Source organism: Magnolia sinica, chromosome 14 (assembly GCF_029962835.1).
Source record: "Magnolia sinica isolate HGM2019 chromosome 14, MsV1, whole genome shotgun sequence".
Taxonomy (NCBI): Eukaryota; Viridiplantae; Streptophyta; class Magnoliopsida; order Magnoliales; family Magnoliaceae; genus Magnolia; species Magnolia sinica.
The window spans coordinates 4,671,097-4,694,802 of record NC_080586.1 but is presented as its reverse complement, the minus strand read 5'-3'; the positions used below and the strand labels follow the sequence as shown (position 1 = coordinate 4,694,802).

Sequence of the window (23,706 nt, the reverse complement as noted above, 5' to 3'; positions counted from 1 at the left end):
GAATATAAATCTCCCGTGGACCATACCACAGGAAAACAATAGTGATTGGATATCCACCATTAAAATTATCCTAAGGCCCAATGTACTGTTTATTTGACATCCAATTTGTTGATTAGGTCATATAGACCTAGATGAATGAAAAAAAACAAAGATTAGCTTGATCCAAAATTTTTATGGCCCCCAAAAAGTTTTTAATGGTCGATGTTCATTCAAGACCGTTTTCCTGTAATGTGGTCCACTTGAGATTGGGATATACCTCATTTTTGATCTCATACCATAAAATGATCTATAAAAATAGATGGGCGGCATGGATGAAACACACATCATGATGGGGCCCACATAACACCGACCATCAGCCATTGGCTGGTGGCAGGGGAATAGCCAATCTATTTCCATGAACGCAGATTGGATACGGACAGGTTGAGTAGCGAGACTTGCCACCGAAGTTACGTCACCAAGTTATGTGGCCCCCATCATGACGTATGTTTTGTATCCACGTAGTCCATCCATTTGGAAATATAATTTTAAGTAAAGATCCAAAGAATGAGTTAAATCCAAACCTCTAGTGGACCTCACCATAGAAAACAGTGGGGAGAGTGACGCCTATCATTAAAAACTTAAATAGGCCACAAAAGTTTTTGATCAAGCTGATATTTGTTTTTCCCTTCTTTCATGTCTGTGTTAACTTGTGAACAGGTTGGATTTGGATTTCAAATAAAAATAATAGTAAGCCTTAGGAAGGTTCCAACAATAGGCATCAATCTCGCCATTGGGTCAACTACATATTTGGATTTGTGTAAAATTAAATCTCCAAATAAATGGACGGTGTAGACAAAGCACATACATCACAGTGGGCTCATAGAACTTGATGACGTCACTTCGGTAGCCAAATTTAACCTGTAAGTAGCTAATCCACGTCCAAGTAGGATGCGGATTGGTTGGTGTACCTCACACCAGCTATATATCTATTGTATTGACGTCAGTAAGTTCTATGGGTCCCATCATGAGGTATGTGCTATATCCAAACCATCCATCCATTTGGCAAGCTCATATTAAAGCTTGAGACGATAAATAAGTTGCGAAAAGCAACGGGGGATTGAACGTCTACCATTGAAACCCTTTTTGGGGTCACAAAAGTTTTAGATCAATATGATTATTTTTTTCGGTTTGGATAACATATAAATATAAGATGGGCTTATTTGAAGGTTTTGTTGCTATTGGTGTTTAATCCTATAAAATCTTCCCGCTAAGAGGAATTGAGGGCCTTATGATAATTTTTAGTTTTTTATTTAGTATTTTAGTTTATTTAAATTAAATATAATGATTTTATTTTCATTTCATTAAAAATAATTTCTTTAAAATGTAAAACATTTCCAAATGAGAGATAGAAACAAATGCGTCAAATTAACATATTTCAGACATTTAAGATGTTTGTTAACAAACAATTTGTTTAAGATTCAATACTTAATTTTTAGACTTCAGCCATAATTATCAATCAAGTTTTTTTTTAAACTTCAGGTTTCAGATTCAGGCATTAGATTTCAAATTCAGGCATTAGATTTCAAATTCAGGCTTTAGATTTAACAAACGGAGCCTTAGTATGGTAGTCCATGAACAATCTAACCTATTAAAAAAAACTACACCTACACTAACACTCCCCCTCAGGCTGGAGAATGGTTATCGTGCATGTCAAATACAATGTCCTTTAGACACGATTATGTAACACCTTTTGTGAAAATATCTATTTTTTTCTTCTTCTTTTTATTATTATTTAAAATTATTATTATTATTATTATATATATATATATATATATATATACACACACACACACACACACACACACGCACACACACACACACACATAAAATTTTAACTTGTTAGTACACAACACTGTCAATTCACAGCTCACTATTAGCCACCCCCACTAGGGAATTGATACCAAGACCTCAGTGTTGAAACGAGGTAACTTTCACTCAGTCTACCACTTGAGCTACCACTTGAGCTATGGATCAGGGTGTTGTGAAAATATCTATTAACTAATCGTTAGACATAATATAAGGGTATATTAACAACACCCCATATTACCTTTTTTTGAACAAAATGACAGTCGACCTCGACATGCAAGACATGTTCATGACAGTCGACCTTGATATACAAGATATGTCCATGAAAAACTAGATTAGACACAGTGTGAGTTGCAGCTTAATTATCATAGAAAAGAAGAACAACAGATGTGACAACAATGCCAAGATCACAAGAAAGCACTGCAACAAGAGCACTTCACTACAACCATATCCCATTTGGCTTCTGCTCAAGATTGGGCAACAACCAACTGATTCTTACTCTTTCAAGAGACGATATTGCATCCCACAAATGTGTAGAATCTTATTATAGAACCTCAATCAACAGAAGAACTGACCCAATCAACATCGCGATAAGCCTGAATATAAAGATGGCCATGAATAACATAGAAAATACATTTGTTTGGAGCTGCATTGACATATCAAAGAACATGATAAACATCTAAATGATGGGCATATGGGTTCTGCATAAACTGACTATGGTCACGGCATACGGAATGCCTGGGGGAGATGGAAAGATAAATAAGCTTGCCCATCAGAGGTCGATACTGTCAGAGGTCAGACATAAGGAGAGGATTCCTAGTTGGACGAGCAATGATTTACCTTACTTGGTGTCTCAACGGGATGAGACCCAAGCATCATGTAGTAGCCAAAAGGTTAAGGGCATACTTCCTTTGAAAGATATAAATGCCATATGTAGACCGTGCAACTTCTATTTCAATGAAGCATCCGGGAAGACCTTAATCCTTAATCTCGAACAAAGACAAAAGAAATTGCTTGACCTTAAATATTTTTATTATGATATCATCAACATATACTACCAACCATGTTTCTCGTTCTCTGTCTACTCCTGTGTCTTGGATTATTGATTCAAGTGTCACCAATCATGCAACAAATAGAGAAGACAACTTCCTCACATTCTTCGCATTTAGTGATAGGAGAGTCTTTTCCAAAGTGTCTGAAAAAGGACTTGCCAGCTTATTTCTTCCCTTATGCTCTCCTCTGCACTTCATGTTTCCTCATTTCCTTCTTCTAACCTCCTTTCGATGAGTGCATTAACCAAACAATGAAATTTCTCCATGACTTTTTCACCAAATTATTGTGTTATTCAGGATTTAGAGACTGAGCAGAAGATTGATGGTGGACACAAGTTGGGAGGTCTCTACTTGCTTGATATAGACGATGCATCTTCCTCTTGTGAAATTGCATCCACAGGCAATAGTGAAAAGTCTCTTAGTTTTTAAACTCCGGCTAGGTCACATGCCAGTACATGCTGTTTACAAATTATTTTCTAATACATTAAGCCATGTTTCTTCATTCAATTATGAGACGTGAACACTTAAAACATGTTCAATCTACTTAACCATAGAGTGAAAAACTAACAAATTCATAGAAGATCCAATTCATCTCCACACTCAAAAGCATCCTTCAAAGGATTGGGCACATTTCTGTTATCATTGATACAACAGAATTTTAAAAAATAAAAATAAAATCTAACTTAGATCAAGAAGTTAAGGGGATGTTTAGGTGCCACTTAAAAATGTGTTCATCTCATTTTTAGCTAATCATAATTATGTATTAGAGATAATGATTGCTGGTTACCGAGATACCTAAATGAAATATGATCTCCAAAACATTATCACCATTAACTAAAATGAGTTCAAAGTTATTTTCAAGCAGCACCCAAACAGGCCCTAAATTTCAATAACATGAACAGAAGATTGCTTCCTAAAAATAGGAACGCCCCTGTTAATATATCAAGTGCCAAAATCCTGAAATGCTGCCAAAATCCGGTTGGAGAATTATGCAATCCATGAGCCTACCTTCCATTGACTCAGCTTTTGCGTGAAAAAACCTCCAACTTCCGAGACAGAAAATTTGGAACCCGTGACAATCAGCGAGTTACATAGAATGCATTGGAACATCACTCGTTCTTCACTGACAATCTCTCTAACAAAACAGAAAGAAAACAGACAAAAATCTGTTAGGCAAATAAGCTGCAACTACATTCGAGATCAAGGAGATCAAGGAAGTGCGCTGAGGGCTGTTTGGATGCAAGCAAAGTTATACTCCCCACAAGCTGGTGTGGGTGGACAAGTTGCAAGTTGTAAATGGTTTGCCAAATCCATTTTATGGACAGAAACTTAGGAAAATAAGAATAAGATATCTCCAAATTTTGCCATTGGCAAGGAGAGTATATACTTGCTAAAAAGGTGGGAAGACTATGAGAGCTCATCCCAATTCAGCGTATGTAGGAACACAATATTTCATTAGCATGCATCACTTGTGCCAATGTGTCAGAGGTGCAACCATCCATGTTCAAGCATCCCACACATGCCCCACTTGCCGCCATTCAAGCGCTTAACATTGCCACATTTCTCAATGTGCACGTTGGACATTGGCCGCAAATGCTACATGTAACACGAGGTCATGGGTTCCAGTACCCATTGTGGTGAAATTCCACTGTAGTGTGAGCATGTGGGTGTGTGTGGGATGTGAGTGCATGTGTTAAAAAAAAATCTTAAGTTTCCCATATGTCATATTCCATCCTTGCTCCCTATTCAAGGTTTTTCAATAAACAGGGAATCGAACAGCTAGTCCAAGATACCATGACCTGAATATCATCTTCAACACAATACGACCTAGACAGCTTATGCAAAACACAACTTTGCCTGCATCCAAACGGCTCATAAAGATGACCAAACCTATAGAAGCTGCCATTTCCTTATGTCATGAATAGTATATTGAGACCTCCAACAAGTGGGCCCACAGTTCAACGATCTAAATCTTTGACTGGATGGACCCAACTGTGGATGAACTACATGATAAAAAATTCCAAGGTTGGCATTTATTCCAATTGAATGCGTACACTGTTGTATTTTTTACTTAGCAGTCAGTTTGCAGGCCATCAATCTAAGGGGTTATGATTACCAATTGGGAATATATTGGGGCAAGGTTCATCCACCGTGACGGCCCATCTGATTCATGGTCTGGATCACCAAAACCATGGGCTCCACTCGCAATTACATGAAATCAATGCCCAAGGGCACCATATACATCCTTGGGCGAAGATCATATAATTCCTTGTTAATAAGAGGGTGTCAGAAAAGGATTAGTTGTGGTACTCACTTATCAATTCATATGTAACAATCATCGAAGTCCCCCATAGTGACATGTTTAGAAACCGTGGTCCAAATCCTCGGTAGAATCCTCTCCATCCATCTTCCTTGAGGAGCATCTTTGTTGTCTTGATAACTGACGGTCGTCCAGCACCGAAATTATCCATAACCTGTGGTTTTAAAAGAAACCCAAGTGAGTAAAAACATAAAATTCGGCAAATGTGTCCCGCAAACACAACCACATCATCCATGCGTATGTAGACATCCGCGAACAAGCATTCGCTTGATGCCTTTGACCAGTAAGCCTATGAATATACACCCGATGAGAAGCATGTGTACTACATCATAGGTCTCTTGAGCTCCCTCCTGATGGTACACATGGCAAATATGTGTGGTGATTGGGGCTCTTGACTTGGCAGGCCACCATGTGGACAGGCCATATCCAAAGCAAGTTTATTGGATGGTGTTATCTGTCTGATCTGGCCTGCAGAAGCAGTGGTTAGCTCAAAATAGAGCTAGCTAAGCAATGATCCACACTCAACAAACAAAACTCAATTCAACTGGACAGTTGGAGCTGTCTTATAACAGTTTTTGTGTGTGTGTGTGCCCGTGTAACCAATCCACTAGATGGCCTACCAGATCAACAGGCTTGATTAGCATGGGGTTGCCCTGTGGCACCACAGGGAGGAAGCTGCACAGATGTTCTATGACATGAGCTGCATACCAACATTTCTCTACACCTAATACAGCTGGCAGCGGCAGTCTGCTTGTGCCCCTGCACTGCGTCTATAAGTAACTAATCATGCAGCTCACAGCTAGCCTGCAATACCAGAGAGATGAAAATATCTCAAAACGAAGGGCAAAAGCTGTGTTGCATTTGAGTTTGCATCATTTTCTTGATTAAAAGAAATAATCAGAAAGACGAGCTGTGTTGCATTTGAGTTTGCATCATTTTCTTGATTAAAAGAAATAATCAGAAAGACAATATAATTTTTCCGTAGATTCTCCAACAATGGGCCATGCTTGTGTAGACCCAAAAAGTAGAAGCAGATCCAACTATATTACTCGATACTAAAAGGACTTTTGGCTGACCTAAAGTTTTTGACGGTTGAAATATCAGCTATGTTTCATAGACTTTTTTTCACCCCCATGGATCGTGTTAAGGGCCTATTTGATAAGCAGAAATTCATGGAAAAACGAAGGTATTCGTAATCATTGTTTCCCAAGGTATTATTGAGGAATGAATTCCAAGGGGTTCCATTTTAAGTGAGATGCTTGATTTGCAAGTGTATATTTCCACTTCATCTCACAAGGGTAACCTTGGTTTTTGCCAAATTTTATAGGGCCATCCATTGGCCCTAAGGGGGCGTTTAGATCGCAAGTTACTTGAGATAAGCTACTTATGCCTTGATACCTTATCCTGATTTCTACTTAATAAATTGATGTGATTAAGTAACTTTAAATAAAAAGCCACTTATAATTGATCATAAACCAAACTTCCTAATCTCAAATAAGTTACTTATCTACTGCTGTAAGTAGAAAAAGTAACTTATTTGGTGGTATCCAAACAGGCCCTAAATAACCAGACGAATTAAAAGGAAAGGAGGGAAGGTCACCAAACCTAGAAAGTGTTTTGATACCATGGGTATTTTTTGAGGAGCTGAAGAAGAAATTGAGAGAGAGAGAGAAAGAGAGAGAGAGAGAGAGAGAGATTAAAATCAATTAATTGACTAAGATAAAAAAAACAAATAAAAGATAGACTCGCCGCACTGCAGAAGCACCAAATTGTTTATTCCACACAGTGCGTTGTAGGAGCACCAGTACAGGTACACTTCTAACAAGACGGATCTAGCAGAAGATTAGGAAGTATAAAATTAAAAATGAGGTCATCCAGAACAACCTAGGAGCAGTGTTCAAATAATCTCCGATATTATCGAAATATCTCCAATATTATCTTTATCTCCAGCTTAGCGATACCGATAACGTTGGTAGCATCAGAAATTCTAGGTATTAGCAATGTATCGCTAGGTATCGCAAAGTATCAATATCGCTAATGTAATCGCCATATTTTCAACTATGTAAATTCTAGGTGTTGCTTGTATTGCCAATGCATCAATGTTGCCAATGTATCACCAATATTTTTTACTATGTAAATTCTTGTTAATGTTTATATCATAAGTGTATCGACGATATTTCAATAATATCGTCAATGTATTGATATCATCAAAATTTTGTTTATTAGAAAAAAATGTATTTCAAAATTATTATTTTTTTCATGGGTACATGGTTGTATGTAGTGTTCAATTTGTCATTGGTAATATTGATAATATCTCGATATTATCGATATCACAACATGCGCGGTATTAAGACCACAATCTTTTGTTTTCCTTTCTAATTGTTGATGATTTCTTGGTAAAATATTATGTGTTATTGATATTTTGCAATATTGATGGATGTTTGGATGGTTAAATAGGCCAGATGGGATGGTTGGTCTGATTTCTTACAACAACACATGCTTTTAAGGCTCCATTAAATGAAAACTTGTTATGTATGCATTCTTTTTGCCATTTTTTATTTCTAAATATGCAAATATGTACATTTTAACACCCACCGGGCCCATATCCAACAGTATGTATGTGTATATAGGTAGATAGATGTGAATGTCTGACTGTATATAGCACCTGTGTAATAGTAAATCCGCAAGACTAACATGCCATAAAGCTACCATCAAGATTTCAGGATGCAAATTCACAACTACATATGGTTTTGTTCCATCTAAACAACAAACTTGTAAAGAAACAATATCCAAAATCATATTCACCTGAAGTCTTGTCTTTATTGTGTCTATGGGAGTAGTAAGAACTGACGAACAAGCCCCAGCAATTGTTCCAGCCGTAGCCTGAACAGTCACCATCTCCAAATGTGATGGCTTCTTCTCTGCATCATCGCCATAGCCCAAGCTCCTAATACAAAGAGTTGCAATCAGAAAGATACCTAGGGTTATTCATTTGATAACCGCTCCACATAAATTTTGACTGCTGGGCCACTTCAACATACCTCCAAATGGAATGTTGAGCAGCACCATAGGCACCCCACCAAAGTGCTGAAGCAGGAGATTGGGTCACTACTGTTATTCCAAATCCTCTATATAGACCACGAAATCCCTCAGTTCTGAGCACTTTCCGGATAACATCAAATGGGCCACTATACAAGGTAATTCCTGGAAGACCTTGCACCATCAGTCTCTGGCAGATCTGAGAAAATGTGTGTACAGAATCAGGATAACAATGAAAACACGAAAGAGACATTAAATATGCTTCTAAAGAGACATCCAAGAAATCTTGGAGGCTAACTAATTTCTGAACAAACTCCCTTCTTTGCTGACAACCATCACTATCATGAAAATAGATTATCTAGTGATTAGTAGTGCTATGAAGAATAACAACAAAGAACAAACAAATTCATGAATGCAGTTAGCTATTCTCCATTAACAACATGAATAAGATGAATTTTGCAAGGCTTTTACACAACTCTACATGTGGCCACACACGCAAACTAAATGTGTAAAGAGCATCTAATCAGTGTATCAGATGGCCCCACCACGTGACCAGAAAATCATCAGGTGGATCACATGGATGAAAACTGGAGGTGGAAAACAAAATTTCAATGATCCACATGCACTGTATTCATTTGGCCCACCTGAGGTGTGGACTGGCCTGATTTTGGTCCAAATCTCTCTACATAGAGAGCCCACCTAACGCATGAGTAAGATGTCCATGAAAACCGGAGGTGGAAAACAAAATTTCAACGACCCACATGCACTGTATTCATTTGGCCCACCTGAAGTGTGGACTGGCCTGATTTTGGTCCAAATCACTCTATATAGAGAAACTGCCTAATGCACGAGTAAAATGTCCCACACACATGTCAGAATCCATGCATGACTGGCTGCATATGGAGGACCATTTGAAGAGATGCATGATATATTTGCAAACCTCATAACTGTATGAAAATAAAAGCAACCAGCAATCATTGGCAGGGAGAAGCCTGCCAAGTCTCATGTCTTTGTTTTCTGATCAGGGTCAAATATTGCATATCAGACCCTAGTAATTGCCTAAATTTACGTACATGATAAGGTTTAATGCCATATTTTAATCGTGTTTTTTTATTACAGGATGAAATCAGGAGTGTGTACTGAAAGATGATGTTAAGAACATGGATTTGGCGCTCCAAAATTACCAGAGCACAGGATGGACTCCAGAAAACCAATAGTGAAGATTTTACACGCCTGAGATTGAGGAAAGCAAGGCAAAGGGGCTCGAAAAGGGTCCAGAATGCAAGATCACATGTTTCCCGCCATCCGATCAACTCGAAACTTCATACACGTGATGGGGACCATAAATGAACCGTACATATTAAATTTCAGCCATTGAAAATCTCGGAAAGTGGTCTAACGGCCAGATCAGCCCCTTAATTCATTAAGTGGGGCCCGCTGGATATCTGGATATACATCAATTTTGGTCCTGACGGTGGAAATAATATGAGAAAAAGGATGGACGGTGCAGATTTCTCAAAAGTATCACAGTGGACCCCACCTTGGGTGACATGTGCATGGTGCACATGTGCACTGCATGTGCACCGAACGAGCATAAGTCGGTCAGCAGCGCTGACCCGACTTCATCCTTTCAAAAACAGAAACTCCCGTTTCTGGCGCGTGTAACGGACGGAAAGTCCGTTTTTACGGACCGCTGTGGGCCCCGTACGTCACCCGTACGGCCGATCCGAGCTGTCCATCGTGTAGATGGGTTCGAGAACTACAAAACCATGCTGATATTCCACGCCCATGCGTACACACGTGTGCGGTGCAGAGGCCAAAAGTAGACTGCCCCGGGACGTTCAAAACTGATCTTTTTGTATTTTCTTCTCTAGGCCGCACTAATGGACCTTCAAAACCACCCATGCTTGACTGAAATTTCGTTCTGAATCCAATGGACGGGGTGAATTTTCCATAAAATACCTCTGTGGGGCCCACCGATCACAGCTGCGAAAATTTGTACTCCGAGTCCTTCTACGACTCTGCCACCGACCCCAGCCATCCAACAGCTATAAAAGGGGAGTTTTGGACGTGGGAAAGGCATTGAGAACCAGGGGATTTCAGATCTGGAGCAAGGGAGAGAAGAAAGAGAAGAAAGAGAAGAAAGAGAAGAAAGAAGAGAGAAAGATATTGTTTGGTTTGACGTTTCTTTTATGAATTTTATTTAATATTTTTTTTATGGATTTTATGGGTCACTAATCTCTCAGCTAGGGCTGAGATGAAGCCCCTAATTTGATTAGCTCTTGTATTGGTTGATTTACTTTGAATTTCAATTAATTTGTTTCTTTCTTTAAGTGGGCTTTATGGGTTTAAATTCTATACTTCTCCATCTATGAACTTGATTAAAGTATATATATGGATGTTGTTTGGATGCTTATTATAGGTACTTGTGTCTGATCAAGAACAAGTTTCCTATAGAGGAAGAAACAGGGTGCTTTAATGAATGTACATTCCATGTACCCGACCAAGGATATGGGATATGTCATTCATGGCATTGCTTAAAGGAATTAGACAGTTTGTATGCCCGATTAAGGACACAGATTGTGCTTTCTCTGTATAAGTGGTATCAATCTAGATCAAGGTGAATCAACAGACAAAACAAGGTTGGAATAATTAGGGGTGGATTCGAAAGTCCTAGTCCTCTCTCTCTGATTGAATTTTCTTCCCTGTTCTTAATTAATTGTTTTTCATAAAATTGTGCTTAGTAATTCATTCCATTATTTGTTGGATTAGTTAAGGAGAATCATAGATTTGAATTGTGACGACCAGTCCTCGTGGGAACGATCTCGTAATACATACCGTATCTGCATCTGATTCGTATACTTGCGAGTTTAAAAATCATTTAAATCGTGTTGGTTTAAATAAAACATCAAGTTTTTGGCGCCGTTGCCGGGGACTGTTTTGTTCCAATTGGATTTAGGATTCTCTCTTATCATAATTCATAGTCTTAGGTTTTTTACTAACTCTAGGTTAAATTTTTTTGAAACTAACCTATTTCCTGTTTTGTAGGGACCTGACATAAACTACTAATTTGGTAATCTCTTTCCAAATTTTCTATTTTTTTCTAATTTCTATTTTTAGAATTAAGGTTTTATTGTTTTTAGAAAGTTTCTATTTCTAGGCTATTTTATTTTTTATTTTTTATTTTTTTTTATTTTTAGAAATTTCCTATTTTCTAATTCTAGATTCTGATTCTTCTTTCAAGTAACTTTCTATTTTCTAGTTTAGGTTTTATCATTTTTAGAAGAGTCTTTAGGTTTTATTTTTTTAGAAAGTTTCTCTTTTTAGAAACTAACTTAGCTTTTATTTCTAAGATTACAAACTTTCTTTTTTAGAAATTAACCGTTGCTTAGGATTTTTTTTTCTAGCATTATTTTAGTAAATTTAATTTATTTTTGTTTTCTTTTTGTTTACAGGAATTAAGGAAGGAAGCTGCTAAATAACATTGACTTCAAAAGGAGGAGCTCTCTATTCTTCAGACATCAATCATCTCCTTTTCCGGGTTCTTTCTTCCCATTCTTAATTACATAGTTTTAACTTATTTTAGAATCTCATAGTTTCTAGGTCTAGTTTTATTTCTCTTAGGTTGCTTCTTAGTTTAGTTTTCTTTCTTACATTGCAATAACATAGTTTATGCTAGGACGTAGATCTCTGAATTTAGAACTAGCACCGTTTGATCCTGAGATTGAAAGAACAATTCGTGAAAAATTGAGAAATAATCCTGTTGAAATGGCGAATGAGACTGAAGTTAAAGCTCTCAAAGATTATTCAGCTCCTGTCCAATTTAGTGCGCCTTCATGCATAGTGTTGCCAACCACTACGGCAGCACACTTTGAACTTAAACCTGGAGTCATACAATTGTTGCCATCCTTTTATGGATTGGACAAGGAGGACCCATATCATCATGTGAAAGAATTCTTAAACATTTGCTCCACCTTTAAGTCCAAAACTTCTCAGACGATTCGATCCGCCTACGCCTGTTTCCTTTTTCTTTGAAGGATAAGGCGAAAGCATGGTTGAATTCTTTAGAAGTTGGATCTATCACTACATGGGACCAACTGTCTAAGAAGTTCTTAAACAAGTTCTTCCCCGTTCACAAAACCAATGCCCTCCGTAGAGAAATTACTAACTTCACACAAAAAGAGGGCGAGCACTTTCATGAATGTTGGGAAAGATGGAAGGACTTGCTTCTTAAATGTCCTCACCATGGTTTTGAGAAGTGGCAACAAGTTCAATACTTCTATGACTGTCTGACTCCACATAACCGTCGCATGGTTGATGCCACCAGTGGAGGGTCATTCATGACGAATAGTTATGTCGAAGCTTGGAACTTCTTTGAATCCTTGTGCGAAAATTCCCAACAGCAATGGGATTATTCAAATAGAGGTGACAAAAGTCCCCAACCACAAAAGAGAGGTGGTATATATGAGATAGGAGTCATGCCAGAGCCTGAGCGCCAAGCTTGATAAACTGACAAAGAAAGTTGATGCTCTGGTATTAAATAATGGACCACCACAAACAGCTCAAGTCGAGGCATATGCCACATGTTCTAGCCCTGCCCATCCTATGCAGTCTTGTCCATCTGGTGCAGCATTCCCAGAACTTCTCTCTGAACAAGTTCATGCTATGAACACTTTTCACAAATCTGGGAATGATCCTTACTCGAACACATACAACCCAGGGTGGGCTAGACATCCAAATTTTTCTTGGGCAAAAGGACCACAACAAGGAGGACCATCTGAAAATCCTCCTATGCAACCTTACTCCCAAGTGGGCAATCAACAACCTCAGCAGTTCTCACAGTATCAACAAGTGCCTCCACAATCAAGGAAACCATCTCTTGAGGATACACTCCATCTTTTCATGCAGAGTTCTCTCCAATTCCAAAAGACACCCAACAAACCTCACTGGCCAACCAGGAAAGCTTACATGCAAATGCACAATCCATTGCCAAGTGGAAGCACAAATGGGTCAACTAGCGCCACATTGAGTGAGAGAGAGAAGGGCAAGTTCCTTAGCCAACCCGAGGCTAATCCAAAGGGACAATATGAGATTGGCTCTAATTCCAACCAAGGGCAATATCATGAACAGGCCAAATCGATCACTACCCTTAGGTCAGGCAAGCAGATTGATAACAGAATAGAGATGCCTGAGGATGAATCAAATTCTAAAACAGAAGATCAAGATGAAGCAGAGAGCCATACCAATGCATCCAAAGTCCAAAAGCTCTCTGACTCTCCAAGATCCACTAATGTGCCACCTTATGTGCCCAAAGCACCCTTTCCTCAACGTCTGGCACCAATAAAGAAAAGAAATAACTTTGATGAAATCTTGGATGTGTTTCAAAAAGTGCAAGTCAACATCCCATTGCTTGACGCTATCAAGCAAGTCCCTGCTTACGCTAAGTTTCTTAAGGATTTATGCACTCAAAAGCGTAAGCAGAATGTTCATAAGAAAGTCTTCCTTGCAGAGCAGCTCAGCTCCATGATTCAACATAACACCCCTCCTAAATTTAGGGATCCAGGAGCTCCCACCATTTCTTGCGGCATAGGAGATCATAAGATCGGGAAGGCATTACTCGATTTAGGGGCGAGTGTCAATTTGTTACCATATTCGGTTTATGAGCAGCTAGGACTTGGTGAGTTGAAACCGACTAAGGTAACATTACAACTAGCCGATAGATCTGTCAAGGTGCCCCGGGGTGTTATTGAAGATGTGTTAATCCAGGTTGATAAATTTTATTTTCCAGTGGATTTCATAGTTATAGATACTCAGCCTGTCCAGAATCTTCATAGTCAGATCCCAGTCATTTTGGGTCGTCCATTTTTGGCCACATCTAATGCTATTATCAATTGCAGGAATGGAGTTATGAAATTGTCCTTTGGTAACATGAATATTAAACTCAATATTTTTAATGCAGGACAACAACCCTCAGATTTGGATGACATATTTGAAGTGGACATGATCGAGAGCCTTGTGCAGGACTCCTTCCGTACATCTTTTGAAGATCCTCTTGAGACCTGCTTAGCACAATCGGGCATGGATTTTGACATTGATAGTCCCATCCATGAAGTCAATGCATTGCTCGACTCTACTCCTATATTGGAGACTGAAAAATGGAGAGCGAAAGTGGAACCTCTTCATCCCTCTGAGACTCTTCCTGACAGCACAGTTTGTAACTCTGAGAAGACAAAGGCGAGCAGGTTGCTTAATGTTCTTAGAGCATATAAGGCAGCAATTGAACGGAAGATAGAAAAAATCCAGGGAGTATGCCCCACTGTATGGATGGATCATGCTGTGGTAATATCGCATAACATGCAAAGGAAGCGTGATCCTAACATAGAAGAAGTCGTTCGAGCAGAAGTCCTTAAATTATTTGACGACAGTGTCAGTTGCCTTATTTCAGATAGCACAGTTCATGGGAACTCACATCACTTGTCTAGGATCGGTTAATGAAAGTGTTGAGGTAATTTCTTTGGCGGACCCTGGTTATAAAGATTATTTCATTCATGGTCCGTTCTTGTCTGGCTGAAGACGTTAAACTTAGCGCTCATGGGAGGCAACCCAGTCTTTTATTTTATGCTTTTTCCTAGTTCGTTACTTCAATGTTTGTGGGTAACATTACTGCAAACCCTCACGAGACTACAACTCGTCCACTAGGGGTAACCTAGGGGTTTAAAGGCTTGTTGCATGCGCTAAATGCAATCGAGAGCACCTGCGAAAGTGGTATAGGTAGGATCTTCTTTTCTTTTTCTTTTTGTTATTTTTGCTTCTGTTAATTTCTCTCTTGCCCTAACTTGCTCTTACATTGATAATTTTGAGAAGCCTCTTGATTCTCCGTCCAGGTACTATCTTTCCCTCATTCCTCTTTTATTATTCGTTGTCCCATGTGCATCGCATGATTATTTCTTTTACATTGAGGACAATGTAGATTTTAGGTTGGGGGTGGGAGATTAGGTTACCTAATCAGTATTTTCTTGGTCTTGAGCAAAATTTGTGAAAATTGTAAAATTTTTCTGAATTTCTATTGAATTCAAAGTGATTTTGAAGGATAGTTGTGATTTTAACATTATAAGATGCATGATGTTGGTAACTAATGACTCTTGGATTCGGCCATCTGCTTGATTTCGCAGTCAATTTTGAATTCTTAATCCATGATTAGAAGTTGTAACCATTGATTGAGTCATGATTTCACAAATCACATCTCGCTTGCACATTAAGTTTTGGTTCGATAACTGAATGATTAACTTGGTAAAAAGAAGAATTAAAAGGTTAAGTCACATAATCTTCACCATAGGTTTGCTCCCTATAGGTGTAGATTTGATTCTCCATAGTTGACTTATAAAAAATGAGGCGACGAGTTTTCACCATAGGTTTGCTCCCTGTAGGTGAGGATTTGATTCCCTTCCTTAGCGTACTGTTCATAAAGAAAATTTAAAAAAAATAAATAAAAAATAAAAAAATAAAAATTTTTGGGCTGAAGGGTTAATTTAAAATGCTAGTATTGGTTGTCAAGAATTCTGTTGTTAATTACCAATTTTAGCATGAAATTGATTATTGGAACTCTTAATGATTGTAAGCTGAGATTATACTATACACCTGTGGAACTCAGTGTTTAGGAATGTTCTAATTAATGGATTAATATGTTGAACTTGATTATGAAGTTTACTGTAAGCTTGATTTCAGAAGAAAATTCTACTTACCATTCATGAATCTTAGAATTTTCACATCTCAGCTATCTGTTCACAAGTCACTCGGGTTCACAAGAATTGTCAAGTATTTCTGAAATTATTTTTCGCATGTTTTGCTCGGGACTAGCAAAATGCTGGTTGGGGGTTGTGATCAGGGTCAAATATTGCATATCAGACCCTAGTAATTGCCTAAATTTACGTACATGATAAGGTTTAATGCCATATTTTAATCGTGTTTTTTTATTACAGGATGAAATCAGGAGTGTGTACTGAAAGATGATATTAAGAACATGGATTTGGCGCTCCAAAATTACCAGAGCACAGGATGGACTCCAGAAAACCAATAGTGAAGATTTTACACGCCTGAGATTGAGGAAAGCAAGGCAAAGGGGCTCGAAAAGGGTCCAGAATGCAAGATCACATGTTTCCCGCCATCCGATCAACTCGAAACTTCATACACGTGATGGGGACCATAAATGAACCGTACATATTAAATTTCAGCCATTGAAAATCTCGGAAAGTGGTCTAACGGCCAGATCAGCCCCTTAATTCATTAAGTGGGGCCCGCTGGATATCTGGATATACATCAATTTTGGTCCTGACGGTGGAAATAATATGAGAAAAAGGATGGACGGTGCAGATTTCTCAAAAGTATCACAGTGGACCCCACCTTGGGTGACATGTGCATGGTGCACATGTGCACTGCATGTGCACCGAACGAGCATAAGTCGGTCAGCAGCGCTGACCCGACTTCATCCTTTCAAAAACAGAAACTCCCGTTTCTGGCGCGTGTAACGGACGGAAAGTCCGTTTTTACGGACTGCTGTGGGCCCCGTACGTCACCCGTACGGCCGATCCGAGCCGTCCATCGTGTAGATGGGTTCGAGAACTACAAAACCATGCTGATATTCCACGCCCATGCGTACACACGTGTGCGGTGCAGAGGCCAAAAGTAGACTGCCCCGGGACGTTCAAAACTGATCTTTTTGTATTTTCTTCTCTGGGCCGCACTAATGGACCTTCAAAACCACCCATGCTTGACTGAAATTTCGTTCTGAATCCAATGGACGGGGTGGATTTTCCATAAAATACCTCTGTGGGGCCCACCGATCACAGCTGCGAAAATTTGTACTCCGAGTCCTTCTACGACTCTGCCACCGACCCCAGCCATCCAACAGCTATAAAAGGGGAGTTTTGGACGTGGGAAAGGCATTCAGAACCAGGGGATTCCAGATCTGGAGCAAGGGAGAGAAGAAAGAGAAGAAAGAGAAGAAAGAGAAGAAAGAAGAGAGAAAGAGATTGTTTGGTTTGACGTTTCTTTTATGAATTTTATTTAATATTTTTTTATGGATTTTATGGGTCACTAATCTCTCAGCTAGGGCTGAGATGAAGCCCCTAATTTGATTAGCTCTTGTATTGGTTGATTTACTTTGAATTTCAATTAATTTGTTTCTTTCTTTAAGTGGGCTTTATGGGTTTAAATTCTATACTTCTCCATCTATGAACTTGATTAAAGTATATATATGGATGTTGTTTGGATGCTTATTATAGGTACTTGTGTCTGATCAAGAACAAGTTTCCTATAGAGGAAGAAACAGGGTGCTTTAATGAATGTACATTCCATGTACCCGACCAAGGATATGGGATATGTCATTCATGGCATTGCTTAAAGGAATTAGACAGTTTGTATGCCCGATTAAGGACACAGATTGTGCTTTCTCTGTATAAGTGGTATCAATCTAGATCAAGGTGAATCAACAGACAAAACAAGGTTGGAATAATTAGGGGTGGATTCGAAAGTCCTAGTCCTCTCTCTCTGATTGAATTTTCTTCCCTGTTCTTAATTAATTGTTTTTCATAAAATTGTGCTTAGTAATTCATTCCATTATTTGTTGGATTAGTTAAGGAGAATCATAGATTTGAATTGTGACGACCAGTCCTCGTGGGAACGATCTCGTAATACGTACCGTATCTGCATCTGATTCGTATACTTGCGAGTTTAAAAATCATTTAAATCGTGTTGGTTTAAATAAAACATCATTTTCCCTCAGAGGATATTGCAAGTTCCAGCACGGCTTGGTTCTAATTGCTTTTGTCGAACAGAGGAAAAGAAGAAGAGGGGGGGTGGAGAACTAGGGTTAGGGTAACCTGAGCTCTGGTACCATGTTGAGGGAAAAGAAGAACTGTGATTTGGAGAAAATCTTAGTTAAGAGACAAATTAGCTTTCTAGCCTCTTTTATTCAATAAACCCTATCACAAAATAATGTGTGGTCCCAAGTGAGCCCCTGAAATACATATACACAACTCTCTTGACCCTAACAGCTTCAAGACTAGCATGTTAACTGGCTAGATCTCCCAAAGGTCTTTAATATTCTCAAAGTTTTAAAACCATACCAGTGATGAATGGAACAAAGTTTGATTTTCACTTGGGAGATCATGTTTCAGAATGAATACAGAAATATAGGAATTAAAAGTGGAAAACCTATGCCAGTTTCACATCATCAAAACCATCATGACTTGCCCATTTTGATCTCCAAGGGTGCTTTGGATGGACTATTGAATCGAATCGAAAAAATTATTTCAATATAGAGAAAATGATCAAATTGTCATTGCCATCCTTAGTATTCATCATATAGAAGTAGCCAAAAGCTGCAGATCTGTTCCGTTCAAGTCCACCTCAAAAGAAACATAGTTGCAGCCCTTTGGGCTATCCAAGGTGAAAGAAATAATAGATGCTGCTGTAATAAGAGTGGTTCCACTGTAGGGGTCTTGTTTAATGTCTTCCACTTACTCAAGAAACGGATTCCTTGAGTCTTTGCTGTTTGGGGTTTCCCAGCCAAGGGGCTGGTTTGTGTTTCTTCTTTGATTTTTGTTTCTGTTCACTTTGTTTTTTCTGCTCCTTTTTAGTGTTTGTTTGTTTTTCTTTTTTCGGCTTTGGCCTAATAAAGTTCTTCATCTTTCAAAAAAGAAGAAGAAGAAGAAGAAGAAAAAAGTAATGTTTGTAATTTGGAGCCTGCCCCCTCACTGTGAATCCCAAGGAAGGTAATTCACTCATTTTCGCTTTATTGAATTAATTATTGCAATTCAAATCAAATGGTGTATCCAAACTCAGCCTAAGCTAAAGATAACCAGCCACAGCCCACATGCACGTGTATTCATGAATAATGCTCAATTCCATTCAATACAGCAAAAGACCAAAGAGAGGTCTTCAATGATGTCAGATTTTGGAAGATGAATCATTTAAGATCAAGAGATACTTATTTCATTAATTAAAATTAATACTTTCATGTTTGCAGTAAAAGAAAACCAAATAGACAAAAGATAGTTTTGCAGTACAGGAAGTTCATGGTCACGACTCACACATTAACATTTTCAAGGGTTTAGCAACCAGGAGACGAAAAAAAAAGCCCCTCGAAGGATCAATAACATCACGATGAGATTTGCAAATTGAACAAAAATGACATACACAGAAACTCTTAAACTCTGACAAATTTGAAAGAGGTTGTTAAAAAAGAATAGAAAAAAGTGTATAGCTCAGCCCCCATTCACACCAACACACATGCCAATGCCACACCATCTGAGATCCAAGTGGTCCATCAGGTGGCCCCACCATGTAATTTCCATGGCCTAAGAATCAGGGCGGCCCATCAGGTGGGCCACAATGTAGGAGCTATAAAATAAATGGACAACTTTAAAAAAAGAGTTAGACCAATCTTATTTTTAGTGCAGCCATTCATGCCATGAACTGTAGCACACCTAACAAGTGGACTTGCTTGTTTTCTGTACTATGGCATTGATGGACAGCTCAGATAGTCTGTATGCGAGCTGAGCAATAGATATTTGTGGATTTTGGAATTAGAATAAACTTGAAAATTCAAAATTCTAAAGAAATTTCTATAATCTTTTACTGTAAATGATCCTGCAATTCTTTTAATGGCAATCAAATTCAAATCATGATCCTGCAAAGAATAGAAGAAATGTTGGTAGGAAAGAATGGGAGACTTACCACATCCAGAGGAACGAAATACGCACAGGAAACAAGATTTGAGACCATTCCTGCCACTCCATTTGCCATAGCAATACGGGTTGCCTCGAGCATATCCGAACCTTCCATGGATTTCAGCATCATTTCTTTTGAAACTTCGAGCGAAGTCAAGGCCAATACCCTACCAGGCATGGATCCGATTGCAGAAGTACCAAAACCTCTGAATATACCAGAAATTCCATCGTTTCTTAATATGTTCCTAAAAACCGAAAAACCACGCATGTGAGCCAAATCAGCTCCAGCCACTTGCATTCTAGTCTTCACAACTGCTGTTGGATGCAATAAGGCGGATTGAGCCGTAAATAGTATAGCTCCATTGATGTGAAACCTCGTCTTGTCCAACCTTAAGTTCAGATAAAGAAAACGAATTAGTTGAGTGTTTCCAATTCTCTGTCAAAAACGTACTTCATCTCACACATTAAATGGTATTCAAGGAAAAACATGAATGAAAAATTATCAGGTGAACTTTCGCAAATAGCCCCTTCTTTTAGCCAACATGTCATGTGTAGGATATCCAAACCATGCAAAAGTTGGGTCACTCCACTAAGATCAGTTTATGTTTTATTTTTTATTTATTTTATTTATTTATTTATTTTTTTAAAAAAAAAACCAGGGTGGCAACCAAACCATGCAAAAGTTGGGTCACTCCACTATGATCAGTTTTTTATTTTTTTTAAAAAAACCAGGGTGGTCCACTCATTGGGCAGGCCCACATAGTCAAAATTAGCAGATAGCCAATGATCTGACTCAATATATAGGTGGCCACCTAATGAGGTGATCAGCCTGATTTAATTTTTGGGTGAAGTGATCTCCATGATGTGGGTCACCATTTTCATGGTTTGAATTTCCTACAAATATGAGGCATTGGTGGGAAGGATGGGGATGTAAGCTCACATGTTGGCTCAGTTCTATAAATGAATTCCCTCCCCCCCCCCATAAAACACATTCTTGGAAAATGTTTTCCGCCAAAAAGTAAACTCCCAGTCAACGAAAAATGCAATTTTTCTTGGGAAGTATTTTCTATCCAAATACTTTCCAAGCTCCCAAACAGGCCTTAAAAGAAAGGCGATCAATACAAAAAGACTATCCTGCCAAAACAATCAATGAGGACCCAACAATAAAAACAAGAATACAAAGAAATTTCTAATCAAATACAAGAAAAATCCACATGCTGGAGCAAATACAAATCAGAAAAAGAAAAAGAAAAAAAAGAAGATAAATAATTGAAAAAATGAAAAACCTCAAAAGGGAATCGCTGCAAAAAAAAAAGTTCGAAAACCCACTTCAATTCCTTCCTAAGGATCCCAAACCGATTACTAACTCTGCCAATCTGACATAAAAACCGCAATAAGAACTCACGAAGTGAATACAAATCAGAAAAATGGAGAGGAACTAAAGAAAGGAATCACCACAAAAAAGTAAAAAAAAAAAACCGCTTAATTTCCCACTTCAAATCTATCTAACACAAAACCCGTGTCTTAGATTTGATAATCTGGGCATATATCTTTAGATCATGGAAGATTCTAGCAAATACTAAACAAATTTAAAAAATAAAAAAAATCAAATGAGCAATGGAAAGAGAAAGAGAAAAGGAAAACCTCTCCCAATTTATATTAGTTTCAGAGAGCGCCTTCAGCTGTGAAGCAGCAGCCTCCGTTTCAACCGCCATCTCCTTCCCGCCAGTTCTAACGGTCGAATCTGACACTGGATTTTTGGCTTTTTTTTTTTCTTTTCTCCTCCTTTTATTTATTTTTCAGAAGCTCTGCGCAAAGGGTTTAGAGCTTTCCCTATTTTCAGGGAAAGAAGAGAGGAGCTGCGAACAGTACGGAAAGTTCCAGCCAAATTTAAATGTGACCAAGAGAGGGAGGTTGTGCTAACTCCACACGTGCACGCGGACACACGTGTTAAAGATCTGAGCTTTACATCTCGTCAGTAATTTTCTGCCTGAAAAATAAGATAGTTTCACTTGTCAGATGGGCCACCATTTTCTAGCCGCCCACGTGTAGGACGTGGCCACAGGAAACGGATTGGCTACTCCCCCTGACCACCAGCCAATGGCTGATGGTCGGTGCTCTGTGGTCCCCACCATGATGTATGTGTTTCATCCATGCTGTCCATCTATTCTTTTAAATCATTTTCTGATATGAGACCAAAAATAAGATATATCCCAATCTCAACTAGACCACATTACAGGAAACAATTTTGAATGAAGGTCGACCATTAAAAACTTTTTGGGGGCCATAAAAGTTTTGGATCAATCTGATCTTTGTTTTTTTACCTTAATCTGGGTCTGTATGACCTAATCAACAGATTGGATGTCAAATAAACAGTACAGTGGGCCTTAGGAGGATTTAAATGGTGGATATCCAGTCACTATTGTATTCCTGTGGTGTGGTCCACCTGAGATTTATTTCTCTCTCATTTTTGGGATCAAGCCATTAAATGATCTGTAAAAATGGAGGAACGGAATGGATGAAACACATACATTATGTTGGGGCCCACAGGGCACCGACCATCAGCCACGGGGCTGGTGGCAGGGGGAGTAGCCAATCCGTTTCCGTGGCCACATGAGGGATGAATGACTTGATCTTTGGGACACTAGATCTAAACATCTTAGCAAGGTGGCACAGCTGATAGAAATCTCGGATGGCTTACACGTGTTCAGTATGGAACGCGTGTCTGCTCGTTGTTGGGCAGGGCTATCACTGATAGAAATCTCGGATGTCTTCCACGTGTTCCGTACTGGACGCAGGTCTGCGTGTCGTTGGATAGGGCTCTCACCGAAGCTCCGTGGCCAAATCGCTACTGAAGTGACGTCACCAAGATATGTGGACCCCACCATGATGCATGTGTTGTATCCATACCGTCCATCCATTTGGAGAGATCATTTTATGGCATAAGAAAAAGAATTAGATAGATATAAAGTTCAAGTGGACCCCACTATATAAAACAGTGGGGACAGTGACATCTACCGTTCAAAATTTCTCAGGGGCCAAAGAAGTTTCCGATCAAGCTTATATTTTTTTTTTCACTTCATCTATCTCTATTTTAACTTATTAATATGCTGGATCTAAAAAATACATCATGGTGGGCGCTATAAATGTTTCAATGGTGGGTGTGACTGATCCCACGTTTTTCTGTGGTGGGTCCATTTGAAACTTAGATCCATCTCATTTTTTTTCTCATGCCATAAAACGATCTCTACAAATGGTTGGACGGTATGGATACAACACATACATCATGGTGGGGTCCACAGAGCTTGGTGACGTCACTTCAGTAGCGATTTGGCTACTGACCTTGTCAGTATCTAATCCGCGTCCGGCTCTCACACTGGTGTGGAAGTCAAGGAGAGAGAAAACAGGCGGCTAACGGGCACGAGGGAGGTCTGGTATACTACGTGCGGCTAAAGCCCTGACCATACGCAGCTACCGCACGTGAACTTATATGATATCTGAGCCTTACATCATGTGGAGCACACTTTTTGGACCTTTCATTCTAAAAATCCGGGCATTATACTTCTCGGATGCGTTATATTGTTGAAGAAAAATGGACGGCTCTTGAGGAATTGTTTTGAGCTGTCCGTTTGCTTTTAGCATAGTTTCCTGCCTAAAAGGTGAAACAGGCCAAGCTTTTGGGATGAAGATCTAAACAGTGTGTCCTGTATGATGGAAAGAT

General features: G+C 38.9%; 1 protein-coding gene and 1 non-coding gene across 3 annotated transcripts; both read right to left on the bottom strand.

Annotated features, from left to right (window-relative positions):
• Nucleotides 1–3,847: 3,847 nt before the first annotated feature.
• Nucleotides 3,848–22,041, bottom strand: LOC131225473 (uncharacterized). Of its 2 annotated transcripts, none has more exons than XM_058221001.1 (6): nt 21,630–22,036; nt 19,993–20,374; nt 8,259–8,455; nt 8,023–8,164; nt 5,212–5,371; nt 3,848–4,032 (listed from the first exon to the last, which is right to left on the bottom strand). In XM_058221001.1, the coding sequence occupies exons 1-6, from the start codon at nt 21,698–21,700 to the stop codon at nt 4,007–4,009; spliced, it is 978 nt and encodes a 325-aa protein (XP_058076984.1). In that variant the 5' UTR covers nt 21,701–22,036; the 3' UTR covers nt 3,848–4,006. The 2 variants fall into 2 exon arrangements, 1 of the variants encoding a protein (XP_058076984.1); XR_009161366.1 differs by lacking the exon at nt 3,848–4,032 and adding an exon at nt 5,838–6,021 and having other exon boundaries at nt 5,240–5,371; nt 21,630–22,041.
• Nucleotides 12,402–12,508, bottom strand: LOC131226330 (small nucleolar RNA R71). Its single transcript, XR_009161723.1, has one exon. It is a non-coding gene; the product is annotated as a small nucleolar RNA R71 (small nucleolar RNA).
• Nucleotides 22,042–23,706: the final 1,665 nt, after the last annotated feature.

Excerpts from the sequence above, each read along its gene's own strand:
- LOC131225473 (XM_058221001.1), bottom strand. The coding sequence starts at position 21,700 with ATGGCGGTTGAAACGGAGGCTGCTGCTTCACAGCTGAAGGCGCTCTCT. Across the intron at positions 8,456-19,992 it reads ATTTCGTTCCTCTGGATGTG|ATCTGCCAGAGACTGATGGT; the intron begins GTAAGTCTCCCA and ends ACATTTTCTCAG. Across the intron at positions 5,372-8,022 it reads CAATAAAGACAAGACTTCAG|GTTATGGATAATTTCGGTGC; the intron begins GTGAATATGATT and ends TTAAAACCACAG.